The sequence below is a fragment of the Zophobas morio genome, unplaced genomic scaffold, assembly GCF_036711695.1.
Source record: "Zophobas morio isolate AGI-343-1 ecotype UQ-CSIRO unplaced genomic scaffold, CSIRO_AGI_Zmor_V1 ptg000144l, whole genome shotgun sequence".
NCBI lineage: Eukaryota > Metazoa > Arthropoda > Insecta > Coleoptera > Tenebrionidae > Zophobas > Zophobas morio.
The window spans coordinates 385,670-397,693 of record NW_026972248.1 but is presented as its reverse complement, the minus strand read 5'-3'; the positions used below and the strand labels follow the sequence as shown (position 1 = coordinate 397,693).

At 34.3% G+C, this 12,024-nt stretch overlaps 1 protein-coding gene across 1 annotated transcript; it reads left to right on the top strand.

The window, feature by feature from the left end:
- Positions 1 to 562: 562 nt before the first annotated feature.
- On the top strand, positions 563 to 4,424 carry LOC135145339 (polypyrimidine tract-binding protein 3-like). The gene is made up of 8 exons (XM_064077446.1): positions 563 to 589; positions 1,161 to 1,303; positions 1,407 to 1,526; positions 1,574 to 1,720; positions 1,806 to 1,886; positions 2,461 to 2,661; positions 4,099 to 4,204; positions 4,277 to 4,424. Exons 3-8 carry the CDS (start codon positions 1,409 to 1,411, stop codon positions 4,422 to 4,424), a joined length of 801 nt encoding a protein of 266 aa, XP_063933516.1. The 5' UTR covers positions 563 to 589; positions 1,161 to 1,303; positions 1,407 to 1,408.
- Positions 4,425 to 12,024: the final 7,600 nt, after the last annotated feature.

Here is a 12,024-nt window from a genome sequence, read left to right as displayed (position 1 = left end):
TTTTGCTATTGAATTATTTTTAAAAAAATAGTAATTATTGTATTAATATTTGTATTATTCTATTTTTTTTCCTTTTATTTATAAAACATTATTTCTTTATTTATATATTAATAACTTTTGTAGAGTTTTTATAATAAAAACATATTTATTATTTTCCCTCTCTCAACTTTATACATGGTAACTTTATACTAAATTGTTCATTAGTACTAATACTATAATTTATTGTTTCTATTACTTTTCGCTTGAAGTATTTATTATTAATATTATTTATAATTATTTTTTTTATACAATAATACTTTTTTTATTAAAGTAGTAGAGAATTATATTTATATTTATTATTATTATTTTCACTTTATTCTGTTTATATTTATATTTTTTTCTTTTTTTTCTTTATAATATAAATGTTTACTAAAAAAGGTTTTTCAAAATATTAATATTTTGAGATTTATATTATTTTTTTACTTTATATTTATTATATTTTTTATAAATCACACTTATCGAAGTTTATTATATACTAAATTTTTGTTTGTTCAGATGTTTTTCAGGCGCTTATTGAGTTCACCGACTTCACTTCTGCGAATGCTGCAAAGTATACTACTAATAAACTCTACAAAAAATTCTTTTTATTATCAAAAGTAGAATCGTACAATAATTTTTTTATTTACTACTTTTGTAAATAGAAAAAAAGAAATTATTTTACTTTTATGACGGTAATAGTATTATACACTTCCTTTTATTATAAACTTTATTTTTATAAAAAAGTATTGTTTTACTTAAATAGGTTTATTATGTTCTAGTAAATGCTTTTTTTATATATAATATTTTTATTGTGAAGGTTTTTTATAATAAAGTTTTGTTATTGGTGTGGAGGACTTGATATCTTGTTCTTCTGCTTAAGAAAAGTATTTGTTTTTTTCAGCGCGACATAAAAATTCGCGTCTTTTTTCTGCTTACATTATTGTCACGTGGCTTGTGTTTTTTTGTACCCGTTCTTTGGTATACAATTATCGGTGTTTTTTACGGGCGAAGGAGGCAATTACAGACCCAATAGTGGCTGCCTTCAGGTCGACCGCTTTTGTAGTCGCTCAGCTTGGCTTATAGTCACTATGCAAGGCAACCACTTGTCCATTTTGATTTAATTATACACTTTATTTTTATAGAGTTTTGAACGGACAAAATATTTACGCGCACTGTTGTACTTTAAAAATACAACCGTCGAAATTAGAAAAATTGAACGTCAAGTTTAATAATGATAAATCTCGCGATTTTTCCCAACAAGTTTTGCCCGCCGACCCGTCCGTCGGTAGTGTTAATAATTGTTGAACTGTCTTTTTTAATGACAAGTCTTTGGACCAATAACCTTGAACTTTTTTTTCTTCTTTTGACCAACCCCGATTTATTCTTAGGCATGTTGCCCACCATGCCCGGCCTTATTGGTTTTCCTGCCTTCTCTCCATTTCCCTATGGCCCCTCAGCCGCCTTCGCCTATCCCCTGGCCTATCCAGCGCGACCTCCGTTTTCTCTCGGTATCATTACAATTATTGTCATCATCATTATTATTAATTTTTTTTAGGCGGCGCCTCCTTTGATTTTGCTACTCAGCACATGCCGGGCGCTCTTTCTTCCTTTCCACGAGATGGTTGCGTCATTTTAGTGAATAACCTGGACGAAACCAAAGTGACTCCCGATGTTCTCTTTACTCTCTTCGGCGTATATGCCGGTCTCTGCGTTATTATTATTTTTATTATCATTTATTGAGTTTAATATATTCATTAATATATAAAATATTATTCATATTTTTTTAGATGTTGCGAAAGTAAAAATTCTATTCAATAAAAAAGAATCGGCGCTAGTTGAAGTGATGGATCCCCAGCAAGCGTCCATTGGTTATTTTTTCTTTGCGGTTGTTTTCATTTGGATGAGTTATTTTTATAAAGTGGAGTGGTGAAAACTTTTTCACCAGCATCACTAATAAATATGTATTTTTATTGAAGTTCCATATAAAATCGTTATACCCTACTATTAATGTTTTTTTAATGAAATGATATATAAACCATTTTTATTACTATATAGTTTATAATAAATTTTTGGCAAAATAATTCACTAAAATTCACGAATATTGACATTAAAATTTTATTCAGACACTTCAATTTATATATCTTTTTATTCCTAATAATTAATTCTTTGTAATTATTTATATACGAAAGCATTCATTATAATTAATAGTATATAAACGGTAAATTTTTTTCACTATCTAAATTGTCTCGAAGTAAACTATTACCAGTCCGCGTGCCTATTTATCGCGTTTACTAGCCATTTCCTCTTGTATTTTTTTTAAAAAAGATTATTATGAATCTATATTATTTTTATTATAAATTCATTATTTTTATCGGTTTACTTTAAAAATATACTTCATTTTTATTAAACTTAGAAATAATTTTTGCTTTTCTATTTTTTTAGCCGTTTCTCATCTTGAGGGTGTTCCACTTTACGGCCGTCCGCTCCACCTCATGCTTTCCAGGCACAAGTCCGTCCAGCTGCCGAAGGATTCTGGCGGGCCAGTTGAAGGGCGCATCCTTAATAAGGACTTTTCCGATAGTAATTTGCACCGCTTTCGTAAGCCGGGCTCCCGAAACTTCCGCAATATCGTAGCCCCCTCCGGTAGCAACTTTTTCTAATAAAACTCAATTTTTTAATATTTTTAAAATTTTCTTTATAATAATTAATGACTTTTGAGCGAATTTTTTTCCAGTCATTAATATTATTTATTAGTAATTATTTTTTTTTTTAATTTTTCTAGCGATTTACAAATAAACTAACTTGTAAGTAATTCTTATAATAACAGTTTTAACTCAATACTTAATTACACATAATAACTTTCGGGTATTTTTTTTATTACTTATTATAATTTTGTATCTCCTCTTGAATCTTTTCTTTGAAGTTAATATTACTTTATCATAGTTTTTGTGTTATTTATTGGTATTTAATTTATAATATTTATCATTTTCGGAAATGTAATTTTTGCACGTTTTTTATATAGTAACAACTTCTTTTGGTAATAATTTTATTATACTTTTAAACTTAATATATATATACAAATATTAATACTATATTAAATCATGAAGTTATTAATAAAATATATATTTTTTTTTATTTTTTTTTGATTTTTATAACATTAAAAACTATACCCGCCTCTGCTGTCTTGAATATTTACTTCTTTTATATAATAATAGTAATTAGACCATAAATATACTTATTATAATAACTCTTTACTTGCTTTATTTTTTGTTTTATTCAATATATAGTATAACGGAAATTGAATTATAAGAAAGTTTAATTTTTTCCCCATTATTCGAGCCTAATTAATAAATATAAAAACTATAATTCGGTTGTGATATGCTTATATGCAACGTCCATTTAGATTTTACTAAAAAACATTTTTTGCACAAATTGAGTTTGTAAATAATATTTATGAACAATAATGAATATATCTTTTGGTTTTATAATAATAAGGCGATTGTTTCTTTTTCAGGTTAAAGTTTTTTAAAAAGATAAAATTATTAGTATTATGAAAGCTTTTATATTCTTTTGGCATTTTGTTTATTTACGCTTCTTTAAAATTTTTTTAAGGAATTCGTATTTTTTTAAGTCACTTTTATTGAAACGAGCCAATGGAAGTTAGTTTCTTTTTGACATTTAAAATTTTATGAAACTTTAAATTAATTTTAATTTTATAATTATTTAATCAATTTTATATAAATTTTTTTTACAATAAGTATTGACTTTTTATTTTAAAATTTGTTATTATAGAAATAATAGTATTATTGAATTCTTTTAACAGAACGAGCCAAGATAATCAATACTTGTTTAAATTTTATTGCAAAAATATCCTATACGACCACTGCTTTTATAATTTTTGAAGTATTTTCATTTTTTTATAATTTTTATAATTTTTTAGAAATATTTGGTGTGAAATTTGACTATTTATTATTTATACTATCGAACTTTTTTTAATTACAGCTTCTTTAAAAAACTTTTTATTGACTTCTAAAAGTTATATAAAATTATGTTAGTAAATTTATGGTGTATTTTTTTTAGCGACTCTTCATTTATCGAACATACCAGACGACGTGTCTGAAGACCGAATAAAGGAAATCTTCATGAAGCAGAAGATGCCGGAAATCCTTTCCTTTCGGTTTCTAAAGTAATTTATTTATATTTATTATATTAATTTGCACTATTTCATGATCATCTTGTACCATTTATTCGTATGCAGTCCAAAAGAGCCAAAAGAAGGAAGGAAAATGGCGCTTGCCCAGTTTGGCAGCATTGAGGATGCAGTCTACTCACTCATCTTCATGCACGATTATAAGATTGACGATAAATTGAATCTCAGAGTCTCCTTTTCCAAGCTGGATTGCTGATATGATTTTTTTTAAAAAATATTATACATATTTAAAAAATAAAGATTTTTTTTTAAATATGCTTAACAATTAGTTTTATAAAATAAAGTATATATTTGTGCGGTTTGCTTTTCAAGCTAAGAGTTAGAATTGCATAACGTATATGAAAGTTGAAGCGATTCATATATTTGATGAGTATATCAACATTTCATTAATTTGTAGAAAACTAAGCCTCCAACTAATGTTAATTCTATCTACAAAAATAAATTACTATAAACTAAATCAAACTATTAATTACTTATACGATCACCTTATATATGATTTATATATCTTTGTGTTCTAGCCCTATATACTAGAATTAATAAGAATAACTCTATTAACTCTATTAAGATCAGTTCAGGCTTATAGACTGGGGCTTACAGTAAGAAGAAATAAATCACGAACGCGAGATTGAAGCTAGAAATAATTTTTTTTTTTTAGTACTGTCATACTACGGCCGTCTTCTTACTAAGACCTTAACCCGCTTAACTCTCTTACGGATAAATCTGGGGTTAAAATAAATGTTTATTTCTTGGAAATTACTTCCTATGTTGAAATTATACTTTAAAGTTTATTATTTGTTTTTAAAATTTGATTATATATCCTAATTAATTCAAAATAAAACAGAAAAACAAGTGATTACTTACCTCTAACCAAAAATAAACTTTTTACATCCAGAATGAAAATTTTTCGCGCAACACATGCTCAACTAAACGTTCACTGGTTACTAAATTTACCACTTTTTTGAGGTTTTGTGGGTTACTGTCTAATCCGTTTAGAACATGGTACTCAACTTACCAGAGATTGTTTCAGATACCGAGGTTGTCATTTAGGTTCATTTTCCATAGACTTACTCTCAAAAATTGAACTTAGGCGACAAAGTGGTAAACATAATAACCAGTAACCTATTAGGGGTTAAAAATCTGAATTCCCCTCCTCTGCAAGGGTAAGGCACGGGTGCCCGCTAGTGCACGCACTTTGGAGAGCTATAACGATTTCCTCGAAGTGTAAAAAAGCGGAAAATATCTGTCCAGACTCCCGCCATTCGGGCATAGTATATTGGAGAACCGTTAAAAGCCACCACCGGAGAAGCAGCTCTAGACACAAGACCAGAGCCCACTTGGAGACACTAGACAGCACCACTGCCAACCCGGCCTCCCCGATAGCTTCCTGTTAGGGTATTTAAACCTTTAAACCTTTTAAAATTAATTGTAAACAAATGTATATATACAGTGGAGAAGTACAAAAGTGACTAAAACAAAAAAAGCACTGAAAAAAATTAACACAACCGCCGTTTTTTCGTGAACCTTCATTATATACTAACTACTAAGCAATGAAACAATCTAAATAACAATCATAAAAACTGTCTAAAAATGGAAATTTGCGTTAAAACTTATGAACTGGATCTTTTCTAAACACTTCCTTTTTTTTTATTACAATAGTAGCGTTACATAGTTAGTTAATGGTACTTTTTAGAATAAGCCTGAACATTCTATATGTGCCCATTTGCATATCGTTTCATACAATAAAAATTAAATTTTCTGGCATCTCTAAAAAACCCACAAAAGGGCTTTTTCTGTAGAAATTTGCTAATACTGCACTTCTTCTTGATTTGCGTACTGTCATTTGCTGTGTGAGATCACTTCGTCAACATAATAATCCTACTGAAAGAAAAAGAAATGGATGTCAGGTAATGCAATTTATTAAGGATAGCGTGATTTGTGACTCTATACTATGACCTGCTTGAAGAACTTGCCTATACTGTTAATCCCTGTATTGCCACTTTATTAAGTTAGGGTGGAAAGGGACCAGCGGGGATTACAAAATTTTTAAGGCCTTGTTAAACCTGAACAATCAAAGGATAGTTCTTCTTGGTATCTTTAATCAGGCGAGGAATAACTTTTGCCTAGTATTACCAAGCTTTTTTGCTTAGCATAAATATTTCTGGCTAACAGCTTATCTTCATCTTGACTTTTACATTTTTCTTAGTGAAAACTATAGAAAATAGCTGAGTTGAAAAAACAACAGATGAAGTATTTGTAGCGCAACTTCTGCGCAAGGAAAGAAAAGTATTAAGACGAAAAGGCTAACGATCATGAAAAGAAAACTTAATTTTTATATTACACTTTTTAAATTATGTTGATTTTACAGACCGCAAGTCTTTGAGAAATAGATATAAAACAACACTTTTTATAATATAATAATTAGATATATTATAGACTTTAACGTAATATAGTTACGAAGTCAAAGGACTAAAGCACTGTAGAAAATTTATTTGATAATACCGGGCTCTCTAGGAGCACCAAACGATCTAACGGATAACAGGGAGAAAAAAAAATAGCAGAGCTTGCATGGGTCATAGCTATATATGCGCATGCAAACTCCGATTCCTATTATTACAAACAACTGCGAAGCCTTCACTATCTTACAGATGCACGAAATGGTGTATGCCCAGCAAGTAGAGTTAACTTTTGCTTAGTATTAATACGAAATTATTTTTTATTAACACTGCTTTGTGTTGTAACAACAGTGCAATATTATTTTGAAGTACCTTAAAAAAACATAAGTCGTGAACTATATGGTCCTAACTTCTCTATTTAAAAGTTTTCAGGTTAGATCAACAGATAATTTAAAGGAAAAGTAGACCTAGTGGCAAGAAAGTTTAATGGAATAAAGAAGGACTTTAATTTGAGGATATTTAAGCTAATTATGTATTTTAAGCAAAATGTGAATGAGTAGACGAAGAGTCTAATAATACTACATCCGCATTATGTAATATGGGCTACAGCTACGCAACGTTTAATTATACCTTTTTAGACTTAATAGCATTTATTTATCTTAATTACTTTCATAGCAGCAAATTTATACTTTTCTAAATACTCCGCTTAATTATAGATATTGTTATCAAAACTTACTAGTCAGATTTAATTCTCACTAACTTTAACCTTCTACTACGTAAGACCAAGATAATTACTACATCGATTCCCTTCGTTGTCACAGAAATTCTGGTTAGATATTTTTTGTTTCCATTTATAAAAACTATTTAGTGTTAAAAGTTTTTACAAAACTTTTCATCCTCAAAGAAACAACTAGGATTATTGCTCGATATTAAAGTAATTTTCTCACGAGCAGTCTTTACTATGAACGGTACAAAAGACAGCAGTCGATATTTATGGTTGATTTGCTTGATTTGCTCGTACTATGTGAGGGGGGGGGGGTGCATAATTTTATATTTTATGTGATGCTTCAGGGTAGGTGTTATTAAAAGGTAACGATCCCAAAGCGAAGCAGCATTGCTTAGAGAAGGTAGAAGGAGGGAGATAAGAAAAACCGAATAGATTCACTCTTACAAGGTTTGATTTTAAACCAAATCTAAAAAGTCTAAACGAATACTTTACATAAACTAAACAACTTTCGTGGAATTTAAAGCGTACCTGAGTCAACTTATTAACAGATTATACCGTAGCTGCAATAGATTTCAAAATCTAATTGACAAACAAACAGATTGAAACTTTTTACTGACGTCGCTCCGCAACTTTACTTTCGATTTCATTTTTTTTCTCAATTATTGAAAAACAGAAATTTAAATTAAATCTGCTATGACATTAAAAGACTGCGCTAGTAAATTGTAAGAAGGAAGGTCTCCTTTATAGTAGGATAAAAAAATTCCTTTATATTATATTAGAATTCTCTGCAGTTACGTCAATGTGTATATGCAACGTTTAACGTTGAACACTTGAAAAATAGCTTTCACAGAGTAGACTCGGAAAAAGGTTGTTAATAAGCCTTAAATGTGAAAAAATCTCAACACTAAAAAATTATAAAAATAAGTCAAGATTGTGTGATCCATTTCTAAAAGGCTAAAAACTTGTGGCACTGAACAAGTTCACACTAGTACACCGCTAAGATATATGTTAAAGTTAAATGCAAGTAAAGTTGAAACTTAATTTTAGATCCACTACTTTTGTTGAATTAACTAAAAATTCTAAAAACCTCCCCCTCTTCCTCCACCTCCGCAACAATCAGCATTTATTTATTTATTAAAGAGAGTTCCTGGTGCTCGACCGGGTTAAAAATTCGATCGAGCTCTCACTTAGGAGTGATCGCAGCTTTGTCATTCTTTTTTTACATTGACAAAAAAAAAAATAGCGCTTTAAGCACGTCTCGTTGGCGGCAAAAACGTTCATGTCCCATGGCTCGAAAATAAGTTCACTCACCAGCAGGCGGTTAATGTGCCTGGTGAGACTGTCGTAAAGGACCACGACATGGCGTTGGAAGACAATGTTTAGAAGGTCCAGCTGAAGGACCCAATGAAGGACCGCAAAAACCACAGCGCCAACATGCAGCAATTTGTTCTGTCGCACTTGAAGTGCCAATGCTATCGCAATGGAGTCGTAAGTTCAAACAGCAGAAGCGTGTGTCATTATTGGTTAGATGTAAGAAAAATACAATTGCCGTTTGTTTCGCAAAGCTTACTCTTGCCGCAAAGTAAAGGACAAAGTGCCTTGGTTGCTGCCTTGACCTTCGCCACTACATAGCCCATGTGAGGCTGCCAGAAAACTTGTCGGTGACTCCCAAGTATTTCGCTTGAGAAGATCTTGGAATCTTCACGGCATTAAAGATGAAGGGCACCCACGAAGTTACGCTTTTCTTTGAAATGAATATAGCTGTGCTCTTCGTCACATTTATGGTAACCTTCTAATCACGGCTCCAGGCAGCGAGGGCGTCAAGATAGCACTGTAGATGCTTGCATAGCAAGGGGGGAGACTTCGAAGAGAGATATACGATAGAATCATCAGCGTGGAGGGTGATTAGTGTGTGTGGATCGGACGGAAAGGGAAAGTAGCTTATGTAAATTGCAAATAAGAGGGGAGAGAAGAGTAGTACCTGAGGGTTCCCTGCTGTCAGAGATCGAGGGACCGTGTATCTCCTACGCGCAAGCTGAAGACGAGACTATTCAAATATGACTTCAGCACGTTATAAAGGCCATGAGGGACGGATAATGAGCGCAGTTGTGCAGTAGATCTTCATGCCAAACTTGATCAAATGCCTTTTCAACGTCAAGGAAGACAGAGCCTGTCGCCCTCTTATGGTTAAAAGTGGGAGGAGTTCATTCAGTTAAGCGGAGGAGCTGCTGGATCGATGAACGTCCTTGCCGAAATTTAAACTGAAACTCCTGTAAATCTTTCCGAGAGTCAACGACCTCTTTAAGACGGTGCAGTAAAACGGCCTCACTCACTTCGCCGGACGCTAACAGTAGGCTGATGGGTCGGTACTTGCTAGAGGCTGTTTCTGGTTTAAGTGTTTTTGGTAGCATCACAACGGTCGCCGCCTTCCATCGAATCGGAAAGGCGCCAAGGAGCATCGAAGATTTTATAAATAGGCAAAGATAGTACATCCCTATTAATGGCATTTTCTCCAGCATCCCATTAGTGATGCCCTCAGGACCAGGCGTTTTTCGTTTAGATAGCGCTACGACAATTGCTTGCACCTTGTCAACATTAGCTAGATTCAAGTGGCTCGTAGTTGACGGGGAGGGGTAAGCTAAGCTGATGGAACGCGTCATTATGAGCAGATGGCACTTTTTGGATAGCAAGAACATTGGCGAAAAGCGTAGCTTTATCTCCATAAAGCTCGGCCGTTATATTTCCTTCACGAAGGGGTGGTAGTGGTGCAAACCCGCAATTTTTGATCCTTTTAACAAATTTCCCAAGGCGGAGCGGCTGCTGCTGCCTGATACTGACATGAGATGCAATTTTTCCTCTCATTCATTGTTAAAATGGGCCACTAGTTTTTTTCTAATGCATTTGTGAAGTCGATTAAGCGCAAGTTTCTCTTCGGCGCTCTGTGACAATATGGCTACTCGAATTAGACGTCGACGTTGGCTATTCGGCGTCTTTAGCTCGTCAGACAGGCAGTCAGAGCTATACGTTACTCCACGAGTTGTCCTGGCCTGGCAATGGTAATGAGCCTTGTTCAGTGCGGTTCGAAAAGGGCAATAGCATCATCCAGTAAGGCGGGCGTGGACGATAATGACGAACACGGCGGCAGCGTGGTTCCTAATACGTCGGCATATTTGTCCCAGCCCGTAAAAAATACAGGTAATTGTCTTTGGTGTGTTCCCCTCTCACAAATCGTGAATAACTGGGGGGAGAGGAATTCGGAGAAAAGCTCGTGAAGGTCTTCAAATACCGTTGTGAGACGTATATCTTTATGTATGGTAATATCCAGTACGTCCATTGTGCCTGTAGTCGCCAGGTGTGTTGGTTGCTGGGGACCTAGCACGCAGAGCCCGTGCTCATCAGTATAGGCCTCAAGGATGTGACCATTCGAGTTATCGGCTCGGCTGTTCCATGTAGGATGCTTGTAATTACGATCCTCGCACAAAAAAGCAGAAGAAACACACCCAAAAAGGGCGGAAATAGCTTCCAAGGGGGCTTGTAGACAGTAAGTACAGGCACGTGCCCCTGGTTGGCCGCACAAAGGGAAACCCCCACTGCCTCGACACTTTGGAGGGCTGGCTGGCATAGACATCGGATGATGTGAATACTCCATTTCACCGAGACAGCCACACCCCAGCCGGGTGCATCAATTCTGCCTTGACGATACGCAGCAAAGTTGCACAAATTCTCGTTGATGGCGCACACGAAAATTCTTTGTCGTTGTAACAGCTCATGAAGCTCGTGCTTCTTACTCTGAACACCAGTTGCGCTCCAGAATAGGAGTCGAATGTGGCGGCGCGTCTTTGGTTTAGAAAGCATTGCAAATAGACCCCAGTCCTTTCACAATTTCAATGCTGGGTAAATTCGACCTTAAAACTACTAACAGCTGCCGTATTGTCGGATGCGACTGTTCAGCTTTTGCAGTAGAAGCATAACCAAGGGCCTTAGAACCTAACGGGATATTGGGCAAATCTCGATGTTTTTTCCTCAAACGAGACGCGTAAGAAACCCCCAGGGTAACAGTATTGTTTGTAGTTGGTGCCGACGAAGTAAACTTTGCGGGTTGGCTGCCTGCCTTACGCGGATAATAATTAGCGGTACGTGTCTCGCCGCATTTCGCACATCTAGCAGGTGGATTTCTTGGTTTAGCCCACTCTGTGGTCAAATGACCCCTCATCGCATTTAACGCATCGAGGTGCAGGCAAAAGCTTGCAGCGGTGGCAATGACCAACGCGACTGCTTTTTCGAAGTTCTATTTTGATTTGATAGGAAATAGTCCATCTCTAAAAGTTTTTGTCCCTCCGTTCTGGGTATATGCACCAGCACTAATGGTACGGACTCTTCGTCCGCACACCATTGACAGTCCTCCGTGTGCATCCGTGGCATTGGAGGGGTGTGAAGCCTTGCGCGCGCCTCCACGGTGGATATATCGAGTTCGCTATAAATTCCACGAATAAAAAACTCGTAGCTTTTCTTCAGGTAATTGATAGGTAAAATTTAGTAAATCTTGCTTGCGCATTATCGCTCTGGTCGCACGGTATTCTTGAGCTGCTGTCGGAAATATTTAAAATCCAAGACGGGTATCTCTCGACTCGGGATCATGACGCCGTTGGATTGCAAAAAATTTACAAGGGATCACT

What these genes read in the sequence shown, in the direction of transcription:
- LOC135145339 (XM_064077446.1), top strand. Translation starts at nt 1,409, where the DNA reads ATGTTGCCCACCATGCCCGGCCTTATTGGTTTTCCTGCCTTCTCTCCA. An exon ending in TCCCCAGCAAGCGTCCATTG is followed by an intron (nt 1,887 to 2,460) that starts GTTATTTTTTCT and finishes CTATTTTTTTAG; the next exon opens with CCGTTTCTCATCTTGAGGGT. An exon ending in CAATATCGTAGCCCCCTCCG is followed by an intron (nt 2,662 to 4,098) that starts GTAGCAACTTTT and finishes TATTTTTTTTAG; the next exon opens with CGACTCTTCATTTATCGAAC.